The 24908-nt window shown below is 30.7% G+C and overlaps 3 protein-coding genes across 3 annotated transcripts; 1 reads left to right on the plus strand and 2 right to left on the minus strand.

The window, feature by feature from the left end:
- Positions 1-5107: 5107 nt before the first annotated feature.
- HELRODRAFT_178538 (hypothetical protein) lies at positions 5108-6262 on the minus strand (the record flags this gene model as incomplete). Its single annotated transcript, XM_009026622.1, has 3 exons — positions 5108-5256; positions 5768-6004; positions 6112-6262. The coding sequence occupies 3 exons, from the start codon at positions 6260-6262 to the stop codon at positions 5108-5110; spliced, it is 537 nt and encodes a 178-aa protein (XP_009024870.1).
- A 3408-nt stretch (positions 6263-9670) lies between these two features.
- Positions 9671-13391, minus strand: HELRODRAFT_114397 (hypothetical protein). Its single transcript, XM_009026623.1, has 9 exons — positions 13365-13391; positions 12495-12589; positions 12054-12429; positions 11784-11825; positions 11566-11648; positions 10837-11003; positions 10342-10441; positions 10104-10208; positions 9671-10078 (listed from the first exon to the last, which is right to left on the minus strand). Exons 3-8 carry the CDS (start codon positions 12229-12231, stop codon positions 10137-10139), a joined length of 642 nt encoding a protein of 213 aa, XP_009024871.1. The 5' UTR covers positions 12232-12429; positions 12495-12589; positions 13365-13391; the 3' UTR covers positions 9671-10078; positions 10104-10136.
- A 4830-nt stretch (positions 13392-18221) lies between these two features.
- Positions 18222-22728, plus strand: HELRODRAFT_178540 (hypothetical protein; the record flags this gene model as incomplete). Its single annotated transcript, XM_009026624.1, has 5 exons — positions 18222-18330; positions 18677-18796; positions 19314-19461; positions 22047-22142; positions 22602-22728. The coding sequence occupies 5 exons, from the start codon at positions 18222-18224 to the stop codon at positions 22726-22728; spliced, it is 600 nt and encodes a 199-aa protein (XP_009024872.1).
- Between the last annotated feature and the right edge of the window lie 2180 nt (positions 22729-24908).

Below are 24908 nucleotides of genomic sequence, written 5' to 3' on the forward strand. Positions count from 1 at the left end.
TATCTGTTAAGTACTTTACTTAGTGAAATAATTTAGAAGGAGACTTGTATGTTAATGTGCAAATATTAAAGATTATTTTATAGGTAGCCAGTGCAAGAAAACAAGGTAGGGATATGTATGAGAGAAGACAGGGGCTATGAGCAACTAGACGAGCCGCGGAGTTAAAAGCTTCATTTAAAGGATAGAGTGTAGAATCAGGCAGACCGTGGTAAAGCGAGTTACAATAATCAAACTTAGATAAAACTAATGAAGAAACAAGTAAGAAAGGAATGGGATCGTCAAAACAAGGCAAACGTTTTTTTTATTCTACGTAGATGGAAGTAAAAACTTTTAACAATATTAATCTGAGAAGAAAGAAATGGGCTAGAATCAAAGATAAAGCCTCCTAGACTACGAAACTTGTGAGAGACATCAAGAGTTTTAGAATCAGGTAAGATAATAAAAGGAATAGTAATAGGGTGTATAGATTTATTAAAACATATTAATTCAAACTTAAATGTATTTAGTTTAAGACACATAGAGTCACGCCAGGCGAGTCATAGAGATAAGTTATAAAGAACACCTTTGAGATTAGATGGATGAAAATAAGGGTAAATATGGAATCGTCAGCATATAGTTGACTAGTAAAAGAAAAAGTTTTAACAATACGAGGTAGTTCAGAAGTAGCCTATAGATTATAAATAGAAGAGGGCCAAGGATATATCTTTGAGGTACCCCAAAAGTAAGAGCATGGGAGTTAGAAGTAGCATTACTAAGAACAACAAGAAAAACAATTACAGAGTTTTCATTTTACGCTATGAAATACAATAATTTCCACCGGCGAGTAACAATGATGAAGAAACAATCGTGGAGCATGCAGTTGTCATTATTATCTAAACATTTGTATAGCACCCGTCACAATATTTTGCTATTACATGCGCTCTCACACAATATAAAGAAAACATCAAAATTCAAATGTCATCAAATTCTAACCATCCTATATCATAAATGTACTGTTAAATAAAATTAAATAAATAGGCTTCTGTCATCTTTTCCCTTTTCAGGCTCTTGGATTGTTGCTACTGCTAAATTTCCCTCCCTGACGATCGAATCAGTAAATTTGCTGTCAGCGCAAATGCAAAATAAAGTTGACGGTTGATCTCATAGGATTTTACACTAGAATTCTCTTTACAAAACAAAGAAAACAGGATCGGTGTTGATCGTTTTCTGGTGGTCGACAACGTCGGACGCACCACATCTTATTGATGATTTGATGGAAACTTCTACGTCTTTTAATTTTATTTGCCAAAATTTGTGAACTGCTTGATGAATGTGAGCCGAAAACAACTTTGATGACGCAGTATGTTTTAAATGTCATTCAAACGAGTTATCAATTTATTATTGCGTTGAAAACCGAAGTCCCTAATTTTTTCCGGTTATGCTCTTCATTCGATGGTTCAATGCATTTGGCAGCATGGAATTACACGCAGGTCCGGTTGATTTCTTTAAAATATTATAGTAGAAACTTTTTCAAAATTTTTGACGCATCTTACATGTGTGTCTGAAAAGATTTACATCCTACTCATAATGATTTATTATATAACTGTAAAGCAAATAAGCGCACGTGTCCCGCCTGTTTGTCTCCACAGCTGGCCCCTCTCGTATATTTCAAACTTAATTGGATCGACGAACACCATCTACATTTATTTCCATGCATAGTTTCTTCAAGTTGTTCTTTCGAATTATAATATTTTTTAAACAAATTTATTTCATGAAAACACATGAAATAAACCAAAAGAAACCAAAATTCCAAATAACAAGGAACCCCACAAAAATTAATAAAACACATTAATGTTCTCAAACGTCAGTATCAATTTTTAAAAACTAATTAGTATTGTTACAAAATTTTAGAATTAAAAGATATGCATAAAATTAAACTTGTTGCAACGAGAAAGAAAAAATTTTATCACGAAAAGAAAGAAATTCAAATAAAATGAATTAAATAAATTAGAATTACCTTAAATATAAAACCAAAATATAAAACCAAAATATAATATCAAAAAAATGTGTATAAACAAGAAAAAACAATAAAACAATATTGTATACTAAATAAAATTAATTAAGATGAACATAAAAGAAAATTTTTTAATTTATATTTAAATGGTCGATAAACGGTACAAGTTCTTATAAAATTTGGTAGCCTGTTCCATTTATATACCCCATAAAAACATATATTTCTATTGAGTAGTTTGGTTTTAACAATAGATTCTTTTAATTTTTTCAAAATTTGAACTCGGTGGTCTTGCCTTGATTTCATATTTAAATGAATCATGTAGGTAATTGTCTGATGGTCTTATAGCACTATTAAGAAATCGAAAAATAAAACAACAGCATTTAAGATAATTCATTTCAAATATCGATAGAATCTTAAATTTATTGAAAAGGTCTTTTTTATCTATATCGTTTTTAAAATTTATAATTTTTAGTGCTTTTCTTCAGACATTAAATAAAATTTCCAAATACGTCTTGAAAGTGTTACCCCATATTAGATTTCCATAGTATAGATGTGGATATATAAAAGCGTGATAACATTAAAATTAAAATTTTTTTTGGTAGAATATATTTTAGTCTGTTCATTATTCCCAAATTTCTATTTATTTTTTGCATGATGAAATCAATATGTTTTATAAAAATTAATTTCCGATCTATTATAATTCCAAATAATTTAAAATCTTCAATTCTGTCAATTACACTGTCACCTATCTTTAAAACAAATTCTTCATCGTTACAGTTCAATCTTTTAAAAATCATATACTTGGTTTTTGTAATATTTATATTAATTTTATTATAAATAGACTATGTGTGCAATTTTTCTAAACAATTATTTGTACAAACATTCAAATTATTTATATCCCTAGAAGTAGTGACCATTGTAGTGTCGTCTGCATAAACAATGAAATTAGAGATTTCGGTTGTATTGACGATATTATTGATAAACAGGATAAATAATTTTGGACCTAGAATATTCCCCTGTGTCACACCACTTACCACCCGACGAGTATCTGAGTTACAATGGTTTATTGAAACGTATTGAAATCTATTTGCGAGGTAACTACTGAACTACTTCAGTGCATGTCCTCTGATTCCGTAATGTTCCAATTTAAACAACAATATATCATGTGGAACGGAATCAAACGCTTTTGAGAAATCTAAAAACACAATCGAAATAACATGACCAGCATCATATTTAAAAACAATTTCATTAAAAAGCCTTATGAGTGCGTCTTCTGTGGAACAATTCTTTCGAAAACCAAATTGGTCATTTGTTAAAACATTATTGGCACTCATAAAAGACTCGGGTCTTATCTCGACAACCTTTTCCAACACCTTTGAGATACAACTTAATATACTAATTGGTCTATAATTTTTAACGTTATTGTGTGACCCAGACTTATAAACAGGAACAACCCTCGCAATCTTAAAGCCGTCTGGAAAAAATCCGGTGGAAAATGGAAAATTAAACAAATTGTAACAATATAGGCAAAATAGAATGATTATATATTTTAAAGATTTTGTTTGAAAATTTATAGTGATCTAAACAAGAAGAGTTAGATAACGATCTAACAATGTTAAATATTTCAGCCGGACAGGTTGGCATTAAGTAAATAGAGGAGGAGACTCCATTTTTCAAAAAAGCATGGAAATTATTGTTTGTCGGCAAACTTTTACTAAACAAATCAATAAAATAATTATTAAAGATGTTGGCAATTTCAAGCGGATCCTTGACAATGGATTCGTCTTTTAATAATGTGAAGCTTTGAGATTTAACCATTTTATTCATAAGCGAGTTAATAGCTTTCCATTTATCTTTACTATTAGTATCAGGCCTGCCAAACATATTATTATAGTAATTCATTTTTGATGCTAGAATAATCTTGTTGACTTCATTTTTAACTTTACAATATTTAGTTTTATTTTCATGTTTCATTATTTTTAAATTTTTTATATAGCTCGTTTTTCTTTCTAACGAGTTTTTTTAAATTTGTATTGTCATCCATGGTTGATATGAATTTTTGAAATTTTTTTGTTTTTTAGTAGTAAATGGACATGACCGACAAAATAGTTCATCGAAAATTTTGAAAAATTTTCTGAACGCCATCTGACAATCATTTTCTAGAAGCACATCAGACCAGTCATAAGCAGTCAGTGCATCGCTTAACTTATCTGAATTCCTTGCGCATGTGTTGAAAAATGAAAATTTATTTTCGTTGCAATCGTCTTTTGACGAAGAGAAAGTGATAAACAAGGGGGAGTGATCTGAGATATCAGATACCACCACATCACTGCAAAAACCACCCAAACAATTAGTAAATATAACATCTACTATTGTGGAGGATGCTGATGTTGTTCTCGTGGGAACATTTACAGTTGGATATATAGAGAGAAAGAGGCCATGAGATTCAATAACTGACGACTGGACAATGAATCAATTGACAGATCAATATTTATATCTCCAGTCAAATATATTATTATTTTTTCATTGTTTATTTTGCTTAGTAAAGTTTCCAATTGCTCTAGAAAAATAGCAACGTTAGAAGAAAGAGGCCTATAAATGTTTATAAAGAGTATGTTTGATTGCTTTTTGCTTAATATAATCTCAATGGAAACAGTTTCATAGGTTAAATTATCTTCGAATGTAATATAATTTCTTAATAAATAGTTTAACGTGTTTTTGACAAAAAATGCAACACCTCCACCGATTTTCTGCTTTCTATTTATATTTATAAAGTTGTAATTTTTAATAGCAATCATGGTATCATTTTTGTCGTTCAATCACGTCTCAGTCAAACAAACAACATCAAATTTAAATCCGATCTCATCAATTAACATCTGCAATTGATCCATTTTGTTACAAATGCTACGACAATTCAAACTTAGAACCCTAAAATTATGACTCAGGTGTGCAATAGGCAAAGACGTTTTGATTCCGTCTGGATCAAATCGGCTGCATTGATAGAATGACCTTTGGAAATTATCAAATAGTTCGCCCTTCATGTCCCGAAAAATTTTGTTCATAAAACGATTAATATAAAAGTTTAAAGGTAGTTTAATGTTTTTGACAGCCATTTTAATAATTTGTAATAGCTATCTTTTCGAAACGTTCACTTATGTCATTCAACTGTTGAGCTGAACTCAAGTCTTCCGACTGAACAATTTGTTCAACAACTTCCTTAGATGATGGTGTTTTGTTCGCTAATAGGACATTTGGGTCTGTATCTGTCGTCTTGAAGAGATTATTGTTTTGAGACACCTATTGGTTTGTGAATCTGACTGATTAAAAATCCAGTCTTTGATGACAGTACCCTCAGGCCAAAGCATGGGGTCACTAATAATTTTTGAATAATCGGTTTTCTTAATAATTATTTTAAATGATTTTGCTAAAATATTTTCAATGTTTTTATTAATTACGGGGTAAATTTTAATTGCTGATATGCCACTTTTTTCAGATAATTTAATATCTGAGCATCATCTATATCTGGGCTCATTCTCCCAAGATATAAAACAGATCTTTCAACCGGCTTAGGTGCTGCCCTCAGTTCACAAACCTTATTTGCTCCATAAACAACCTTAACATCCTTTTGAAGGACCCCGGAGTACAATGGCCGGGCGGTATTTGCCGGGTTTATTTTTTTTGCACTCTTAATATATTTTCTATTGTGGTGCAGCGTAAACTCCGTTGAATTGGGATTTTTTGTGTCTGAGTAAATGTTTTTTACGGTTTTAGTACTTTTAGTTTCAGTGAAGGTATCTGAGTTTGTCATATTTCCGATTTGCTGCAACCGGATTTTTTGTTTATTGCCATCCACTATGGTGTCTATGTTATTTACTAATGTGTCCAATATATCATTATTTTTACTGTCATGCTGATTAATAATTTTCTCTAGATTTTCTATTTTTTTGTCTTGCTCATTCACTATATCTTTCAATAAAATTTCAAAGCTCTTACATCTGTCATTATTATCTTCTTTCATTTCGTTTAATTTGTCATCTATTATTTTAATTTTGTCAAACAGAGCCTCAAAATGCCTGAAATCAAGACAGCAACGCAGGTTTCACAGCACCAAAAACAACCTTCGATTGCATTTATCTCCTTGTATGAAGCATCAGTAATGCCAATACATTTGAAATGGCAACATTGGCTACAGACCTTGCATGCCAACAATTCCTTGGCCGCCGCCTTATTACAGTGCATACATTTCTCTTTTGTCGCCTTTCCTGGCATTTCCTCTTACAAGAGGGACAAAAGGAGAGACAATAGCAACCTAAATGCAAAATTGGAACTTGTTATATAATATATTGTGAATTGTCAACCATGACACAGAGAAAGTTGAGGTAAGAATGGAATGGAATTTATTTGAGGTATGCAATGAAATTTAATGAAATTAGAAAGTAAATGATGAAATATTTGATATAAAACACTATTATTTATTGGAAAATAAATGTAACCATCTACCTGGATATGCAATATGTGATAGATATGCGATACACTTCTACTGTTGTTTGACAACAGAGATAATGTTATACACACACAGTCCACTATATTGTACAACCAATATACAAACTATTAAAGCCGTTCCAACAAAAAAAAAATAGTATACTTTTATTGTTGACTAGCAACAGATACAACACGCACACAATTTTGAACTATCCTTTACACTTTATTTGAATTTGTAAAGTAATTAGAAATATACGGAAAAATCAAAATCAATTCAAAAACTCCACTTTCGAAAAAAACAAAATAACCTCTGACAACGTCACAACACCTGCAGCCAATTTATCCGATAAGTTTAGAAAAAAATCGATATTTTATATGAATTTGTGAGCGAAGCACGGAGCATATAAAATGCGTCCAACCTCGACGAATGTTGAAAGAAATTTACAATTCAATCTCCGTTCTCGTCAGGAATGGTGCGGAACTCTTATCTTCATCGGAGTGGTCGAAGTAAACGGGGTCCGAATAATAAAATCATTTTTTTTAATGTTTATTTATATTGCACCAAATTTTTATTAAAATGTAACAACTGTTTCTTCTTAAATTTATAAATCATATTGGTTGAATAATACATAATGTTTAGAAAATGTAATATCGGGGAATAATGGTGAAATAATTTCCAAACATTCCTAGTTGATAGGTCCTCACCAATCATATTTACAGGGTTAAACATTCGCAAAATAAAATTTATGAATAATTTTTAATTAAAAATCAGTGATAACTGAAGAAACGAATGCGATTGCCTGAATTAGTTTTAACAGTACAGCTGCATGGGAGCGAACGTGGTCATCTGAACACAGAAAGTAACAAAGATTATCCTTTTGTGTGTAATAATGTAATATGCAACAACATTAAAACACAAAATGTAAAAGAAATCATTCCGTTGAAGAAAAAACAAACTAAAAACCAAAATTTACAAGCGAATAATTTTAACTAAACACAATGAAGAAGATGATGCAAACATTAGGTGTTCATCGGGTTTCTATCACAATATTGGTCAACCAATCAATATCATTTAATCATTCAATATCATGTCAGACAACCCACCAATCAATCATTCAGTTAACTAACCAATCAATCATTTATTCACTCAGCAAATCTATCACTGCTTGCTTGAGGATAAACAGAAACAAAAAAACTCTTCATGCACATGTTACTCGATTGCACAGAGTTTTGGATAAAAAGGAGCACATTTGCTAATGCCCGCAAAAATTAAATTAAATATAGCGAATCAAATGAACCTCAAGAATCATCTTCATGGCAAGATTGCAAACAGTTTCTAAAGCTCATTCACTGACGCCAAACTCAAAGGACAATTGAAATAAAAAAAGGAGGAAGCACCTGCAAATGTCAGGAACGCTAAAAATCTACCTAATGTTGTAACAACTCTGCTGCGTGTTGTTATCTTAATATCGTGTAGGTAGAAAAATCTAAAGGAGATGAAAAACATTGAGGGTAAACAACGTGTAGCTTCAGTTAACTAACAACGAAAAATAAATTTAAAACGAAACTACAAGACTGATGGCTATAGACTGGAAAATGGTGACATTATATGAATAAATTAATGAACATGTATCCTTCATGGGTTGGGTGCAATTATGTCACACCATTGTTTTTCACTGAGAATGTTTAATATATGGTTGTGTTGTGTGCGTGTGAGCGAGTGTGCAAAAACTCGCAGAATGTTTAAAAGTGTCTGCAAATATTTTATACCATTTCAAGCAGGTATCATTCTTCCTCATCTTCATCATCCTAATCACCAGCAGCATATCATTGTACGCTATACAAATCAATAAACGAATAAACGACCAATTAATCATATCAATGACAATATTAATCATTTTAGCAGTGATGATAGCTTAATATAATGATAAATGGAAACCCAGAAGCAAACCGAGTGACGCAACGAGAATAGCCACTGGATCGATGGCATGCACACGTAGTGAACTGGACAACATCGTAGAGACGAGATAACAATGCAAATGCGATAACAATAAATTCATTCGGAGATTCATTAACAGATGAAGGAAATATAATTTATAATAATAACAATAATTTATAACAATAATAATTTATAACAATAATAAATTTATAACAATAATAAATTTATAACAATAATAATAACAATAATGATAATTGATAACAATAACATTAATGATAATTTTTTTTACAAATATGACATATCGAATAGGAGTTAGAATTTTGTTAGAGCAAGGCATTATTTAAAGTTGATCAAATTTAAAATAAACTATACACATAAGAATAATAACAAGAGAGCTCAATAAATAAATTTTGCACAAACGAACACAGATAAAAAAAGTATGCTTCGAAATCTATGCACACAGCGAATATTAACACAGGAGCCCAAACACACACCCCACACACAAACACACGCACACAAACCACCGCCACACACATGAAACATCCACACAAACGTACAGAGATACATCTACTTACAAACTGCAATACAAACGTGCACAATACAATGACTGTATGAATTAATATGTACATTTTGGCAAAACATAAATAACATAACATGGTTTATAGTGACTGCCGTGATCCTTTCTCCTTCGGTCGATCGTAGTTCCCGATTGGCCAACTGATATTGAAAGCCCTTGTTCTTTCCTCCCATTTGCATAACTTTACATTTATCTATATTAAAAAACATTTGTCAATCTTCAGACCACTTGCACAATGTCGCCAAATCCTGTCTTAACACTTCCGCATCTTCCTCATTGTTGGTCTCTGCACACAGCTTCTGAACACTACTCGTAAGAAGTTTGATAAAAATGAAAATAAAATGCAAGCCAGTATAATACAACAAACAACACAACACCACACCATACAACCCGATATAATACAGTATAATAAAATGCAATAGAAAACGCTACAATACAGTACGAAGCAATGCAATGCAGTACAATAGAGTACACTCAGGTAGGATTTGTATTGCATCTCTTCATTAATAAATGACTACTACTTGTGGAATAACGCATGCACACATAAATATTATAAGCTATATATATATATATATATATATATATATATATATATATATATAACTATAAGTATATACTGTTGGTGATTAGTAAATGAGAAGATGCACAATTTTTTACGAGAGAAGCATCTGCAAGTGCATGTTCAACCTTGGCTGCTGTGAACCAGACGGGTGAATAACAATAATAATAACAATAATAATCTAAATGACGAAGAGAACCAAATGAAAAATAACCCTACAGTGAAATGAAAGCAAGATAAATAATAATGAAACAAACAATACTACAACAAAAATTACTACTACCAATACTTCTACTACAGTAAAAGAAAATATAAAAATATTGATAAATGGAAAAAATATAGATATAAATAAATTAATAAATAAGAATAGATGAATAAAGTAACTATAATGCCAGTACGACATTAATGAAATATTAATAGACGGGTTAATAATTAATATTTTATGATTATGAGCTTGGTGATGAGCTATATAAACAGCTGAGGTGAATATAAATATTAATGATGGTCGACCAATGAATGAGGGTCAACTTTTCCACTATATGTTATTTGTCACTATTTGTTGAATAGTGATGAAGGTGAAGGCCAACTAATCACGATGCTCTTTGGTCAAGTGGAATTTTTGACAGCCTGATAAATAATCCTCATCCTTTTGCTCACACTGTAAAAAACAAAACAAAATGAAGAAATGAACGAAGAAATTATGTTAATACTATTTAACTAGGATGCAAATTAATTAACAATACATTCAAAACGATATGAATAAATTAATAATTTATGTTAATTTTCAGCACCTGAGCAAGTTGTCTGCCAATGTTTCCGATGGTGACTCCCCCTGAGAAGAAGATGCATGGTAGCCAGGATTGTAGGTAGGTGAAGTCAGGTGACGTGTATCTGTCGTCGGTGATTGGTTGAGTGGTGGATGGTGATTTGTTGGTTAGTTGGTTGATTAGGATCAGGGTTGATTGGTGATTGGTTGTTGATTGAGTAGTTGGTTCGTTGCATGGTGATTGGTTGGTGATTGAGTGGTTGATGAAAGCTGCGTTCATGAAATCAGATTATTGGCTAACAATTAGAATAACAATAGCAAGAAACAACATAAAGATAGAAACTAGCCACGAGGAAAGAATTTAATAAGCACAATGGTGGTCATTACAACAACAAAGATGAATGAAACTGCACCGACAGCAAAAATACCAGGACCACAACACCACCACCGACAACAACAACAACAAGCACAACACCACCACCAACAACAACAACAACAACAACTAACACAACAGACTGACCGATAGATGCCGTGGTAGATGAGCAAGTGGCAGACTACGCTGGCGATGGCGGCCATGATGATGCCCAACATGAGACCACCCCTCGACCCATCAAACAACCACCACAGACCAACTGACAGGGCAGTCAATGTCAAGGTTAGTTGGAGGTTGCTGCTGAAGTCGATTTTCTGATTGGTCGGTTGATGTCAAAGAGATAACGTGAATGATTGGTTAATGACAAAAAGACGGCAATACGATTGGCTGGTCAATGAGAATGAGATAGCACGATTGGTTAGCACGATTGAGACAGACAAGAAGATAATGTGATTGATAACAAAATGATGGCATCATCAAATGATTATGGGAGTGACTGGTTGATGTGATGAAATGATATATAAAACCATAAACAAAACTATTAAACATATTTGACAACGACCTGATGTGCAAACATAGACAAAATAACTCAAACGGATATACATGGATATAAATGGATGGATATATGGATAACACCAACAACTACAACACAATCAACAACACAAACAACAGCAATAAAACAACAATATAACAACAATAGCAAATAATCACAACAATACAACAACACAACATCAGCAACAACATCAGCAACAACATCAACAAGCACACATACGCACACATACACACACATATATATAAATACATTATGTTGTCTATGCACCTTATGTAAGTCATTCAACAACAACCCAACACCAACAACAACACAGCAAGACATACGGCACTGGCGTGATTGATGCCGACAAAGATGGCGACACACCTCATGACACTCGACCACTCCTGCTTCTCCGCCCGCCTCTCACCTGGACAAACCATCATCAACATTCAACTAATTAGCAACTGCTTCATTATTATTTCAATCATTAAACAATCATTTGACGTTTAAATAGATAACAACGAAGATAATTATAATTAGATGCTATGAAGAAGCATCTCACCGAGTTGTTCGTCAAGGTAGGGGTAGAGCAGGCCGACCACAGCTGGAAAGTTAAAAGAGGAAATTTCATCATTCAATGAACAACTCATCATGACTTGAATTAAACATTACTGGATCATCAACCATCCAACCATCAAATGATGGTTGGATGGTTAGCTAGCCAGCCAGCCCATCAGCCAACCAACCAACCAATCAACAAATTAAAAACAAATCAACTAGCCACCAACCAACCAACCAACCAACCATACCAACCAACAACCAGCCAACTAACCGGCGGTGACACCGCAGAGCACAGGCAGCCACCACGACGACTGGACATCTCGATCCCTGAAAAATGCAGGGAAGAAGTTGGCCTGCCTCTGAAGTTGCAGCAGGTTCAGGACCAAACTGAAGATGATCCCTGCAGAGAAGAGGTACACAGCCCTCGTCACGAACGTCGGGAAGCTCATTTTGTTATTTTGATAAATGTCAATAGCGCGCTATAATCTTCTTTCAAATGAAGACTCGAGTTTGGAAGTCTTAAATATTAATGGAAGTGTAGAATTTAACCCTAACCCAATTCTTAATTTATGAATTTGGTAAATTACTAATTCTCCCAGTTCATTTTAATTTTAACAACTATAACATAGCAGGTCTTTGTTGTCATTAATGTTGAATGTGTTGTCGTTGATGATGCTGCTGTTGTTGTTGTTAATGCTGTTGTTGTTGGAAATGTTGTTGTTGAAATGCTGTTGAAATACTGACTGGATCACTGTATGTACATTCTCAACCGCGACTTTTCAAACTTAATGTAATCAGATGCTGCAACTGGGTGGTTCAACAAAACAAATTAAATCATAAATATTTATGAAAAAATTGAAATAAGTTACTAGTGAAATATATCAAATATATATATAGAAATAATTATAATATACTTTATATTATATTAAAATAATATATTTATATATATAATGTACTATTTATATATATATTTATAGATAGTGCAATATAATGCAGAAGTTTGATATGAAATAATACATCAATATATCTGATCAATATGTAATTGTAATATATTATTCAACTATTGCAAATATTAATTAATTATTTAATATTAATATTAATTAGTGTGTCATATATTGTTCAATTATTACTATTGCAAATAATAATTAACAATTAATTAATATGATCACTAAAATTATTCTTAAATAATTAACAAATAACTATAAACATTTATTATGTTCATTTTTTATTACTTTTGGTAATTTGCAACAATACATAATAATAATAAAATAAATATTTAATAAACAACAATTTTATTTATTATATTATTATAAATATAATATTTTAATATAAAATATGAAAATAAATTATAAAATGAATGAATATATATATTAAATAATATATATATATATAGAAATGATTATAATATATTTTATATTATATTAACAATATGAATAACAATGAATAACAATAAATTTTTTATTTTATGAATAAATAAAAATATGATCGTTTCTGCTAATTTATTAAATTTAACCAACCGTAACACAAGGACCTCGTTAAAGGTTAAAAATTGAAAGAAACATAATAGTACCAACCAACTCATCCTGATTGACGCGTCGTCCCCAGCAAAACAGGTCCCCAAATAAGTGGATATATGGACGAACAAATGAATGAATGAACGAACGGACGGATGGAAAGTAGGTCAAACAGCTGTCGTGCCATCTAATGTTATCGTAAGATTTCCAAGTCATCTGGCGTGAGATTTTTCGACCAATCAGAGAATAGTTATATGGCTCATGTTTATTATACAATATTCATTATAAGCGCATAATTTTTTTTCAAATAAAATTTAATTACTAGTCAATTGATTTGATTTTTCCATCCGTCAGCATTGAATTACATTTAGGAATTGAAACGAAGCACTTGATTTAAAAATGAGAACATTGCCACGACATTACTGCTCTGACGATTTATGTGATTCTATATTCTGTACTGCTTTAATAATAATAATAATAACAATGTTTAAAGTGGTTCAGTAGACTAGCATCCGTGTAAGAACCCCTACAAAATAAATGCCCTAGTATCCTAACTCTCCTAGCTTGATTTTAAAATTGTTGTTTGAATCCACTGAAACAATTTCATCGTTCAGCTCGTTCCAGGAGTTTACCACCTTGCTGCTGAAGAATCTTTGCGTTATTGGATTTTCGGTCTTCTTGAAGAGTTTATATCTATGACCTCTTAATTCTTTCCTTTTTTTAGTTGAAAGAGCCTGGTGAACGGCGTTTCTTCTTTTCCAGTTATTATCTTATATGTCTGAATCAGATCTTTTTTCCTTTCTATAATTGTTAATCCGCATTCTTTCAGTCTATCCATATATTCTAGTTTTCCAACACCTTTAATCATCTTTGTTGCTCTACGCTGTACCCGTTCAAGTATGTCTTTTGCAGATCTGGACTCCAAACCTGTGAATAGTAATCGAGACGAGGGCGAAGTAATGTTTTATATACAAGTTTAGAATGATCAACTTCTCTCTGCTCACCACCGTTCTTCTAATACATCCAATTATTTGATTTGTTTTGGCTACTGCCAAAGTACATTTTCTTGATGTTTTCGTACTTTTATGAATAGAGAATCTGAGGTCCTTTTTTTCTTCTGTAGATTGAAGGTCCTTACTGCCCAGTTGATATTGAAAGTTTTTGTTCATCTTCCCATATGCATAACTTTACATTTGTCTATGTTAAACAGGATTTGCTAATCTTAGACCATTTGTGTAGTCTTGTCAAATCTTGTCTTACTACTTCCGCATCATCCTCGTTGTTGACTCTCGTACACAGCTTCGTGTCGTCCGCAAATTTTGATATTTTTGACATTATGCCAGAGTCGATATCATTAATGTAGATAAAAAATAGTAGAGGGCCCAGCACCAAACCTTGGGGAACACTACTTGTGACGCTAATCCTATTTGAATTTTTGTCTTTGATCCGCACTTGTTGTTTTCTGTTTTTCAGTCAGTTTATTAAAGCAAATTTTCAGATATTCCACATGCCTGTTGTTTTTTGACGAGTAAAAAACTTTGCAATGGATCTTTCTGCATCAATCAATCATAACGAAGATTGCACGATGTCACTGCTGCTCTGCTTTCCAACGATGTCTGTGGTGAAGAGAGGAATACTATGGTAGAATGATATCAGTATAACATATTATGGCTGTAGAATATAAGATGGACGAATGTATGTATAAAATAAGAAAATGTAGCAGACGACTGCCCATCGGAATAGAAGGTATTACCAAACATGGCGTGCCAATATACTTAGAATACCGTGCTGCATCCAACTTTGTAAAAAAAAATTAGTATGATCACCGAGTTCACTTAGTCGATAAAAGTTGCTATGTTTCGCGCTACTATAACGTGATGGCATGGTTCGAATTAACACTGTCTGTCCGAGACTCAACTCAAAGATCATCCATCATACGCGTATGATGCGGTGCTTGCTTGTGCATACGTAATGTGCATGTGCGTCGTGTGGTGTGTGTTGTGTACAGCATTTGTGGCTGGCACGAAAATTTATTTAGAAGTAAGGATTAACGTATAAGCAACTCAGCGTTTAACAGAACTGCATTATAAATGAAAAAAGAATGCGCAGTAAGGTTGGATTAAACTTTCATCAGGCCCTGGACAAAGTATCATATCAGGACACGCGTTACTTTTTCCAAATAGACGGACGGCTTAGTATGGAATATAAAAAAACAAGATAAAAATGATATCGAGATGCCTTGTGTTAATCACTTCTTTCTTACCTAAAACCTCTTTCCCATACTAAACCCTATTTTATTAAACATAAAATTTTGACCATAAATCTTTTTTATATTTATTTCTGCCCAATAATTGTATTTAATTTTTTAAATAATTTCCCTCCAAAAACATTTTCAAATTTTATACCTAAAGCAATTTAATTAAGACTTACGTTACGTCACAAGACGTAGGTACTCCTCTCTTTACAACTACAAAACGCGACTCAAATTAATTTAATCCATTTTAAATCATACGGGACCTTCAATATGGTTTAAATTTGCCCTCGTAAATGTATCAAATTTGAATAAGCGACATTTATTTAAAAAAATTCGCAAATTTGCTTTTCACCTTAGATCCCAACACCATTTAAGCCTTATGTCCGTACCTGTCTTTATTTTATTTTGTTTTAATATATGTTAAGTTTGTCAAAGTACTGACTAATTTTTTTCATTTACGTACTCTATGTCGTAGTTAAGGGTAGCGTATCCGCAAGTCATATTATTAACTTATTTTGGCTTCCCTTTAAATAAAAAATGAAATAAAATTCTAAGTTAATGCGTAATAAATATTCAGAACAGAAACCGGGGAATTGTATTTTTAAGTTTCGCTTATTCACAAATTGAAATGTGTCAAAAAACTGGTAAATTATTTGAATATTTTATTATTTACGGTCAGTCGTCAATTTTTAAAATTTGCACATTAATGTGTAAGTCTCAATCTAAATTATTTCCTAAGTAGGGGGACCGGGGCATAATGAACCAATTTTGAGTACATAACTCATTAAATTTTTATTATTGCATTAAAACTTCTTAAAATAAGTCATTATTATGTAAAAATATGTCTATTACGTATCTAAAAAATATATTCAGTTCTAGCGTGTTTTTTTTACAATAGAAGGGCAAACAAGCAATCTTTGTCACCAGTCGACACACATTTCTTGGCTGAATTCAACCAACACTGAAATTTGACAATGCAGAATTCTGAGCATCGTTGCATTTTTTACAATATCTGAAAAGTGTCGCATGGACAGACACTCAGACACAGACACAAATTCACCTCTAGGGCCTCTCAGTAACCAGCATTATATCCAGAGACGAATTTAGACAACTTTGACGGGGAGAGCCAAGAAACTAGCCAAATTTGTGAGCGTGTGTCCAAAATAAGGATGGTGGCGTTTTTTTTCTTTCCACGTTGATTTTTGGTAGATTTCGATTTTCTTCTTAAAACAGTGTTTTCCTGTGTAAAAACTTATGTTTTACTGAGTTTTATTAAAAATACTGCTCACAACGTTTTCATACTGTATTTCGATGTCAATAGCCGACCATTCTGATTGATCCTGCTTCAAAAACAAACACACTTTTAAATTTTAGACTAATATAAATACGGTTCAACGTGCCCCTAACAACTTGGTTCAATATCCCCAACCATAGTGATCATAGTATTTCAACTGCAACTGGAGCCTCATTAATATGTTACCAAGGCGGGAAATAAAGTACGTAGTGTTTTACTGGATGAAAACACTACCAAAACATGTATCGTAAAATTATTTACTCTTTAGCAAATGTGTTTTATAGAACAATCACGTCAACGACTGAAAATTACTCGAAAACGGCAAACACTCTTTTGCTAAATCTGCATTTGCTTTTTCTGGCCCTTTTCTCTGGAATTCTCTACCTCCTTCTCTGACTACTTCTCCATCGCTTACGAAGTTCAAAGCGAATCTCAAAACGCATCTGTTTGCAAAATTTATTGAGGAGCGCTAATGAACATAGCGCTTTATAAACTAATTGGTTGATGGATTGGAATAAAAACTTATTTTTATATACATTTTCAATACATCAAATCATTTTTTTAAAGATACTGATTCTAATTATTCTATGTATAAAGGATTCTAAGTATACTCTTTCGAGCACAGACATATAATATATATATAATTATATCCATGGTTTCGATTGTAAAATTCATTATTGACGACTCATTATTCATTTTCGCTTTCGATTACGTGGCGTCCACACCCTAATCCCAAATGGAAAAGAAAACTGGGAATTTCCAAACTATGAATAAGCGACAATTTTGCTTGCGTCGTCTGGTTTACAAAATAAGATTAATAAGTATATAAATTATAAAATAGAGTTAATATTTATTTCCTTATTCATTATAGATTTAATTAGTTTGTTTGTGGTATCGCTGATTACTTTTATTTCTCAGATGATCGTTCGCTAAAGTATAGTTGTTAATTACAAATTAATATTATTTTTTATTTAATAAATATGTTAACATTTTTTTTTATTTAATATTAATTATTAATATTAAATGAAATAAATATTAATTTAAAAATTTTTGATTTTCTAATAGGAGACTTTTTTTTAATTTAATTTTTATTTTTAAACCAGCAGTTGAAATGGTTTTTTAATAATTTATTTTACAATTTATATTACATTTGATTTCAAGAATCAAAAATTACAAAACATTTTATTTTACTAAAATTTTTAATTCAATTAAAATAATCATATTGAAATTAATTGAAATTATTTATATTGATTGAGATGTTTTAACTAAATTTGTTGAAGTAGCAAAGCAAATTTTCATCTATCTAATAAAAGATTAATTTAAAATAAATTAATATTAAATTATACTACTGGATTTCCGTTGAATAAAAAGCCAAAGATGAGTGAAAATATAAGAAAATTAATTGAAGCATTTGAGAGTGTTTTCATGGATAATGAGCTGAGATGTGACTTCATCATACCACACTTTGCCACCGAATTGGGAAAAAGTATTTAAAAAATTTAATTGAAGATTTTTTGTTAAATAATTATTTTCGATTTAATAACATTAATTATTGCTATAAATATTAAGGACAAGCATAAAGTTGTATTTAAAAAATTTAATTATAATTTTAAAAATAAATCAAAAACACTGAATTATCAATTTTTACCCACCATAAACAAAAGTTTTTATTTCATTTCAATAAGGTGGAAGCATTCTATGCAACTGATATTTCTCCATTTGATTAAATTAAATTATTTTGTTTGATTGATTGATTGATACCTATTTGAAAAAAGTCTCTTAAATTATTAATTATATTTATAAATAATAAATAGTAACATTGTTTTTAAAAGGGAATATGGAAAAAATTTTGAAAAATAAAGAAACCATTAATGAGCAGTTTTATTTATGGATGAAAAAGAATGCGAATGAACAGATTTTTCAAAAACTCTTAGATTTTCTACAACATGAAAGTAAGCTTATTATAATTCTGTTTCAAAACTGAATTTTTTTATTCTTTTATTTGGCACAGGCAAAGGTATGAGGTTTTCCAAAAAATTTTGAAATTTTTTTTCATTCACTTGTTGCTTCATTTACAAACATTTTTGTATTGTATTATTATCTGAAATTTATTATTGAGTATTACATAACACTCTCCTGAGGTTAAGTGTGGTGTTGGAGGAAGGTTCTAAGTTATTTATATGTAAAAAAAATTATTATGAAAGATATTAAAATAGAAGAAGGATATAAAGTCTTCAAATAATTTTTAATTATATTTGAACAACTGTTATAAAAAACTGAAGAGTGTTAAATTGAATCCTTTTATTCATTATGAATATAAAATTTCAGGAAAAAAGAGTTGTAATTTTTATTTAAGATGATTTGTTTGTTGTTTATTCGTGTTAAATAATAACTTTTCGGAAAATTTTTTTTTATTCATCCACATTGTCTGTCGTAATGTTTACAGTTAATTTTTCGTATCTTTACAAGAGTTTGATAAACCTTACAAAATGTTATGCATGAAAGAAATGGAAGATAAAGAAATTTTCAAAGAAATTGCAATTTTACACATGAAAGTTTTGAAGAAAGTGAAATATCAGGACTTATTGAAACGATTATATGACAGAGATGTTATCAGGTATTTACTTTCCAACTTACAACTAAACCGACAGAATATAAATTCGTTTATTCGTTTATTATGAACAAACAATAAATTTGTTACATAATGGGGCGTTCCAAAAGAGTAAATCTTAACTGAGCGGAATCCTCAACATTCAAAAAAGTAATCCATAAATTCATATCATTAAATAAAGGTAAATTAAATAATTTTTCTTTCTTTTTTTAAGACATCTATAAAATATGAAAAATTTATAATGTTTAAACCAATTAATATATGAATACATATAAAACCAATTAATATAAGCATATATGTAAAATATGTAAAATTTATAATGTTTAAAACCAATTAATATATGATATAATAATTAATTAATATACACATATTTACACACCCATACATATACTACTTACTTATATTTATAGACACACATACTCCCATACACACACCCACTCACCCAAATAAATACATACATACACACAATCCCCAATATATATGTAAGCATTATATATAAACAGTACCTAAACAATCATATAGGTATATATTGAAATTGAAGAACAAAAATATTTGACCTGAATAATTGTAAATGTTAATGTATAAAAACGGAAAAGAGGTAATAAATTAAAGATTTGAAATGAAACAATAAATTGAATTCAATGTCAATCATAGTATGATTAAAAAGCAAATAAATTATAACAAAACCAAGAAAATTAAGAATAAAATAAACTATAAAAAAATTGCAGGAATAATTGAAATTGAATAAAATTAATTACAGAATAACATAAAATATTGAAGATCAAGTCATATAAATTATAAGAGAACCGAAAGACAAAATTTATGCACAAATAAATATAATAGATTAACATTAAAAACAATTATAAGTTAATAAGATCAAAATATGAAAGAAAAAAAATAAGTTGATACAAAACAAAGGATAAATGGGATATGGAAAGTTATTAGCTAACCATTCAGTCAGACAAAGTAAATTCTTGAAATAAATTGTATATAGATTAAGTATTATTTAATATGTGAAAATATAAAATTAATATATACATATATACATACACACAGAAGTTTAAAAAAAAACTCGATACTATGAAAGACAGAGTAAAAAGTTTTTTAACTTATATTTAAAAAAAAAACTTTATAAACTTTAAAAAAATATATATAATTCCAGTAAGGAAAATTGAAAAGACAAACTGTAAATTGATTAATGCCAACAATTAGGTAAAATTTGTACAATAATGTATAAAATATGGTCTCCTTCCAACACACACACACGCACCCACACAAACACACATATATATATATATATATAAATGCTGGTAAGACCAGTGGTGCACAACAGGCAATGGCCTGAGGCGGCAAATTTTGAAAACCATTGATTTAAAAATGTTCAAGTGTAATAAAAATTATTATTGAAATTTCTACTCTAACTAAAAAAAATAATTTAAATTTTAAATTTTAATTAATTTAAACTTTTAAAAAATGGAATAAATTCCTATCTTTTGCATTTTTTCTGATCAGCCAATCATTCAACTAGATAAATCAAATTTTTTTTAAAATTCGCCATCTTATCATATCAATGCCCTATTTGAAGTTTCATAAAAGATAATAAAGATGAGTGATGGTAGAAAAACATTAAGTGGGAGTCAATATGCAAAATTGCTGAAAGACAGAAAATTTTGAAACAAAACGGTTTTGAATATTAAAATACGGAGCGTCAATCATCAAGTTTTATATGCTCATTTCACTTACTTAATATTGTTGGGACAAATGCAGCCGAATCCTGTGCAGGAGCTTGCATTTTTTTTTGGTTGATCTAACACGTTTGTAACTTTTCATTGCTTATACTGTCAAGTGGGAAGTTTTCCAAAACCACACACAGCAAAGATCTAACTCATTAAATCAAAAATTCTTTCCACACCCAATGGTCTGCACTCGTTGACGCAATTAGAGCATTGATATATGGATGGAGTGTGGTTATTGAGTCACTTCAATATCTGGAAAAAAATTCAAACCAGAAACCAGAAGTCCTGCTGAGGCTAGAGAAATTATTGATAATTTGAGCTTTTCGAAACCGGACATATGTTAGAACTATTTGGGATTTGTTTTAGAATGTCTGAACAAATCTAACGCCTAACTTCAACAAATAGACAAATCCTGTCGTTATTCAACAAGGCGCAACTATTAAGAAAAAAATGGAATCGGAATTACGACGAATCAACAAGCAATGAGATAGAATTCAGTACTCGAGAAAATTTCAAAGCGATTGTATAGTTTAAAATCTTGTCAGCGGTGGAGTTAGAGTTTGCAGCGGATGGATTAAGATCATTGTTTTCCATGTTTTAGACGAAACCTTAAATTCCTATCTTTTTATTTGCATTTAAAGTCTTATTTGGCCTCCTAAGACCAAAATCTAGTTACAAAGACTTCAACTGATTTACGTAACTGTAAAGTGTAAATGGACAAGAAAACGAGTTGCTGTGCGTATAATAATACTAAATGTAGACATTGCACTACTTTGGTTCTAGAAGGTTATATTAGCTTTATGTAACTTTAGTTTGAAATAAATATTAATACTGATTAAAATTTAATAAAAACAGACAAAATGTTAAAACTTACCAAACGATGCGAAAAAAAAAGAAAATGGTTTTAAGCTGTAACAAAAAATGTCAGATGTTTGTTTATCCAAAAGTCAAGTTTGAACCAAAGATTATATGCCCAAAAATTTTTTGAAAATATTTTCTTAATAACGAAGATATCGCACTTGTAACATTCAACCCTTGTAATATATAGCACCGCTCTCCCCTACACTTGTACTCCTGCTTTCAAACAGTTCAGCCGAGCGGTCTTTCTCTCGTTTAAAGCGCGTTAAAAATTATTTGCGTTCAACAATGTTGGAAGGAACTTCCTTGCAATACTCTGCATTAAAAAAACAATTTTGTAAGGATTGGATCTCAATTTCATTATTGATGAAAAGTTTTGTTGTAACTATTTTATGGACTGTTCAACGCAAATGCATTTTTTTTACTAATATTGCGTTACATAAATATTATTAAAGAATGTTCTAAATAAAAATAATGTGTTAAAAATATTCCTTTTATTTAAATATAGTTTTCTTAGGTAATTGTTATAATCGTCACAAATATATTCGCTAGAGGGTTAGTGTCGCTACGAACGCATACAGTTCGAGGTGAAACTAGAACCTTCTGGCGGCGAGATATCTGGGACGTTCGAGAAGCGTCGGTAGAACGGGTATATAGAGATATTGATATTGCGAGATAATGAATCGTTGTCATTGAATTTTGATATTAGAAAGCGATTAGTATTGAAAGCGACATTTGATATTTGAGTGCGTTGTGTTTTTTATTGTATTTGCGATAAACTTTAATGAACTGTTATTCGAAAGCGATAGTTTCTGAACGTTAATTAGATAGTTTGTGGACATTAACAGTTATTAGTAACATTTAATAACGTTTATTATTAATTAATTAATCAATTATTGTTTTGTAAATAAATAAATCGATAATTTGGAAGTTATATTGCCTTAATTTTTCACTGGGATTAAAAGAACTCGTCGTCGACCGGCCAATTATAGCATTATTATAAAATTGCGGCGGAAAATTACGAGTGCTTCTAGGTGGCAAAAAGATTAACCCGCCACTGTAAAAGACCATAATTAATGCAGTTATTTATAAAATCTATCAAATTTCTTGCATTGGATAGTTATTGTTACATACATTTTTCACTATTTTTAACTTAATTCTTGTCGTCATTACTTATTTTATCAAAATTATAATGATGTTCAGTTTTGCAATTTATTCTCTAGTGTAGGGGAGGACCTATTTCGATTTTTGAACCTCGGACTCAATTGCCACTTCATTAAGAAACCGAACAATCATTCGATAAATTAGTATACTGTGCTTTTACTCCACTTTGCTGATTCCTTTATCACTGTATATATATATATATTTGAGCATCTGGGCACATGCACAACACACACACACACACACACACACACACACACACACACACACACACACACACACACACACACACACACACATATATATATATATATATACATATAAAAGTTGGGATTAATATTTCATATTCAGAAAAGTTAAATCAACTTTGATTGCTTAACATCTTATATTCAGAAATAGTAATTTAAGTTTAATTGTTTAGCCAAAAAGAGCTTGATGATTTATTTGACCGTTCCAACAAAACGAATGGAAATCTCGTCTTCAAACTAATCATTCATATCAGTTGGTTAGTTTCGTTTTTAAAAATTTTGGGGCTGTTCATTTGACAATTATGTCTCAGTAATTTTTTACCACATTTTCAATGTTATTCTTGCAAATGATTAAAATGGAAGTTTTAATAAAACAAAGTTTTATCAAACGGCAGCCACAAAGATGGTTGGTTTGCAAAGTTGGTGCAATGTTTGAGAGACATGAATGAGGTGGAGGCTTTGAACGCATTGAATCCTTATCTCCTCTGCTCACGTTAGTTGCAAATTTAATGCGCTCGGTCAGACGCAAATATTTTTTAATCGTTTATTTGCTTAAGATATGTTTGTGTTTTTTTAAATCTAGTTTTCACAATTAGTCTGTTTCCAGTTATTTTTATCAAGTCTGACGTTTGTGCCATGAAAAAATTCTAGCCTATGATTTTCTTTGGTTCTTGTCAAAATTTCAAAGTTCACAGTTGGAGCAGTGTTCACACTTTTACCTATGCCTAAACAAGATAATAACTTTAATGCAGATAAATACCTGAGAGTAAGTAAATTGATAATCATGAAACTAGAGTTGGAGTTGGAACTTCAACAAACAAAAAAAGTATACAAGTTCTAATATAACAATAGACGGAATTTATAATTATTAAAAAGACATAATTTTTTAAACTTTTATGTACCTTGAACTAACGTATAAACAAATTGAAATGTGTGTGAGAAATGGTCCAAGTTGTTTGAGAAATTGTCAGTAGCAATATTTGCTCAGATGTGATGAAAAGTATTCTAAGGAAAAGTATTCTAAGATTCCCATCACATCCTTGATTAACAAACACCTCTACCCGTCCACTATGATTTATCTAAGCACAAAATTACTTTCATGGTTCTATTAATGATGCGAAGATGTTGCAAAGTTATAACCCTACAATATTTAATAGATTTCTGCAGGACAACATCATCGATGGAGGGTCGGAGGGTTTTGAACAATGATTTCGATGGTTTCAAGAATTTTTGCAGTATATGGCCCAATGATGTGGACCAGTTTTCAAAAGGATTGAAAAAAAATGAAATTGAAGAGGCGGTTTTCAGAAAAAAATCTCAAAGCAATTTTATGGGAAAAAATGTTCATGAGGACTTGAATGAGCGCCGTATAAACTCTACATAATAATAATAATAAAAACTAGTCTAGCTGTTCACATGTCAATCTTGGCCAAATTATTTGTATTAAATT

The sequence above is a fragment of the Helobdella robusta genome (genome assembly GCF_000326865.2).
Source record: "Helobdella robusta unplaced genomic scaffold HELROscaffold_48, whole genome shotgun sequence".
In the NCBI taxonomy this organism is placed as follows: Eukaryota; Metazoa; Annelida; class Clitellata; order Rhynchobdellida; family Glossiphoniidae; genus Helobdella; species Helobdella robusta.

Coding starts and splice junctions, on each gene's coding strand:
- HELRODRAFT_114397 (XM_009026623.1), bottom strand. CDS start 12,231: ATGAGCTTCCCGACGTTCGTGACGAGGGCTGTGTACCTCTTCTCTGCA. Junction 11,826..12,053: donor GCTCTGCGGTGTCACCGCCG/GTTAGTTGGCTG, acceptor TTAACTTTCCAG/CTGTGGTCGGCCTGCTCTAC. Junction 11,649..11,783: donor CTACCTTGACGAACAACTCG/GTGAGATGCTTC, acceptor TGGTTTGTCCAG/GTGAGAGGCGGGCGGAGAAG.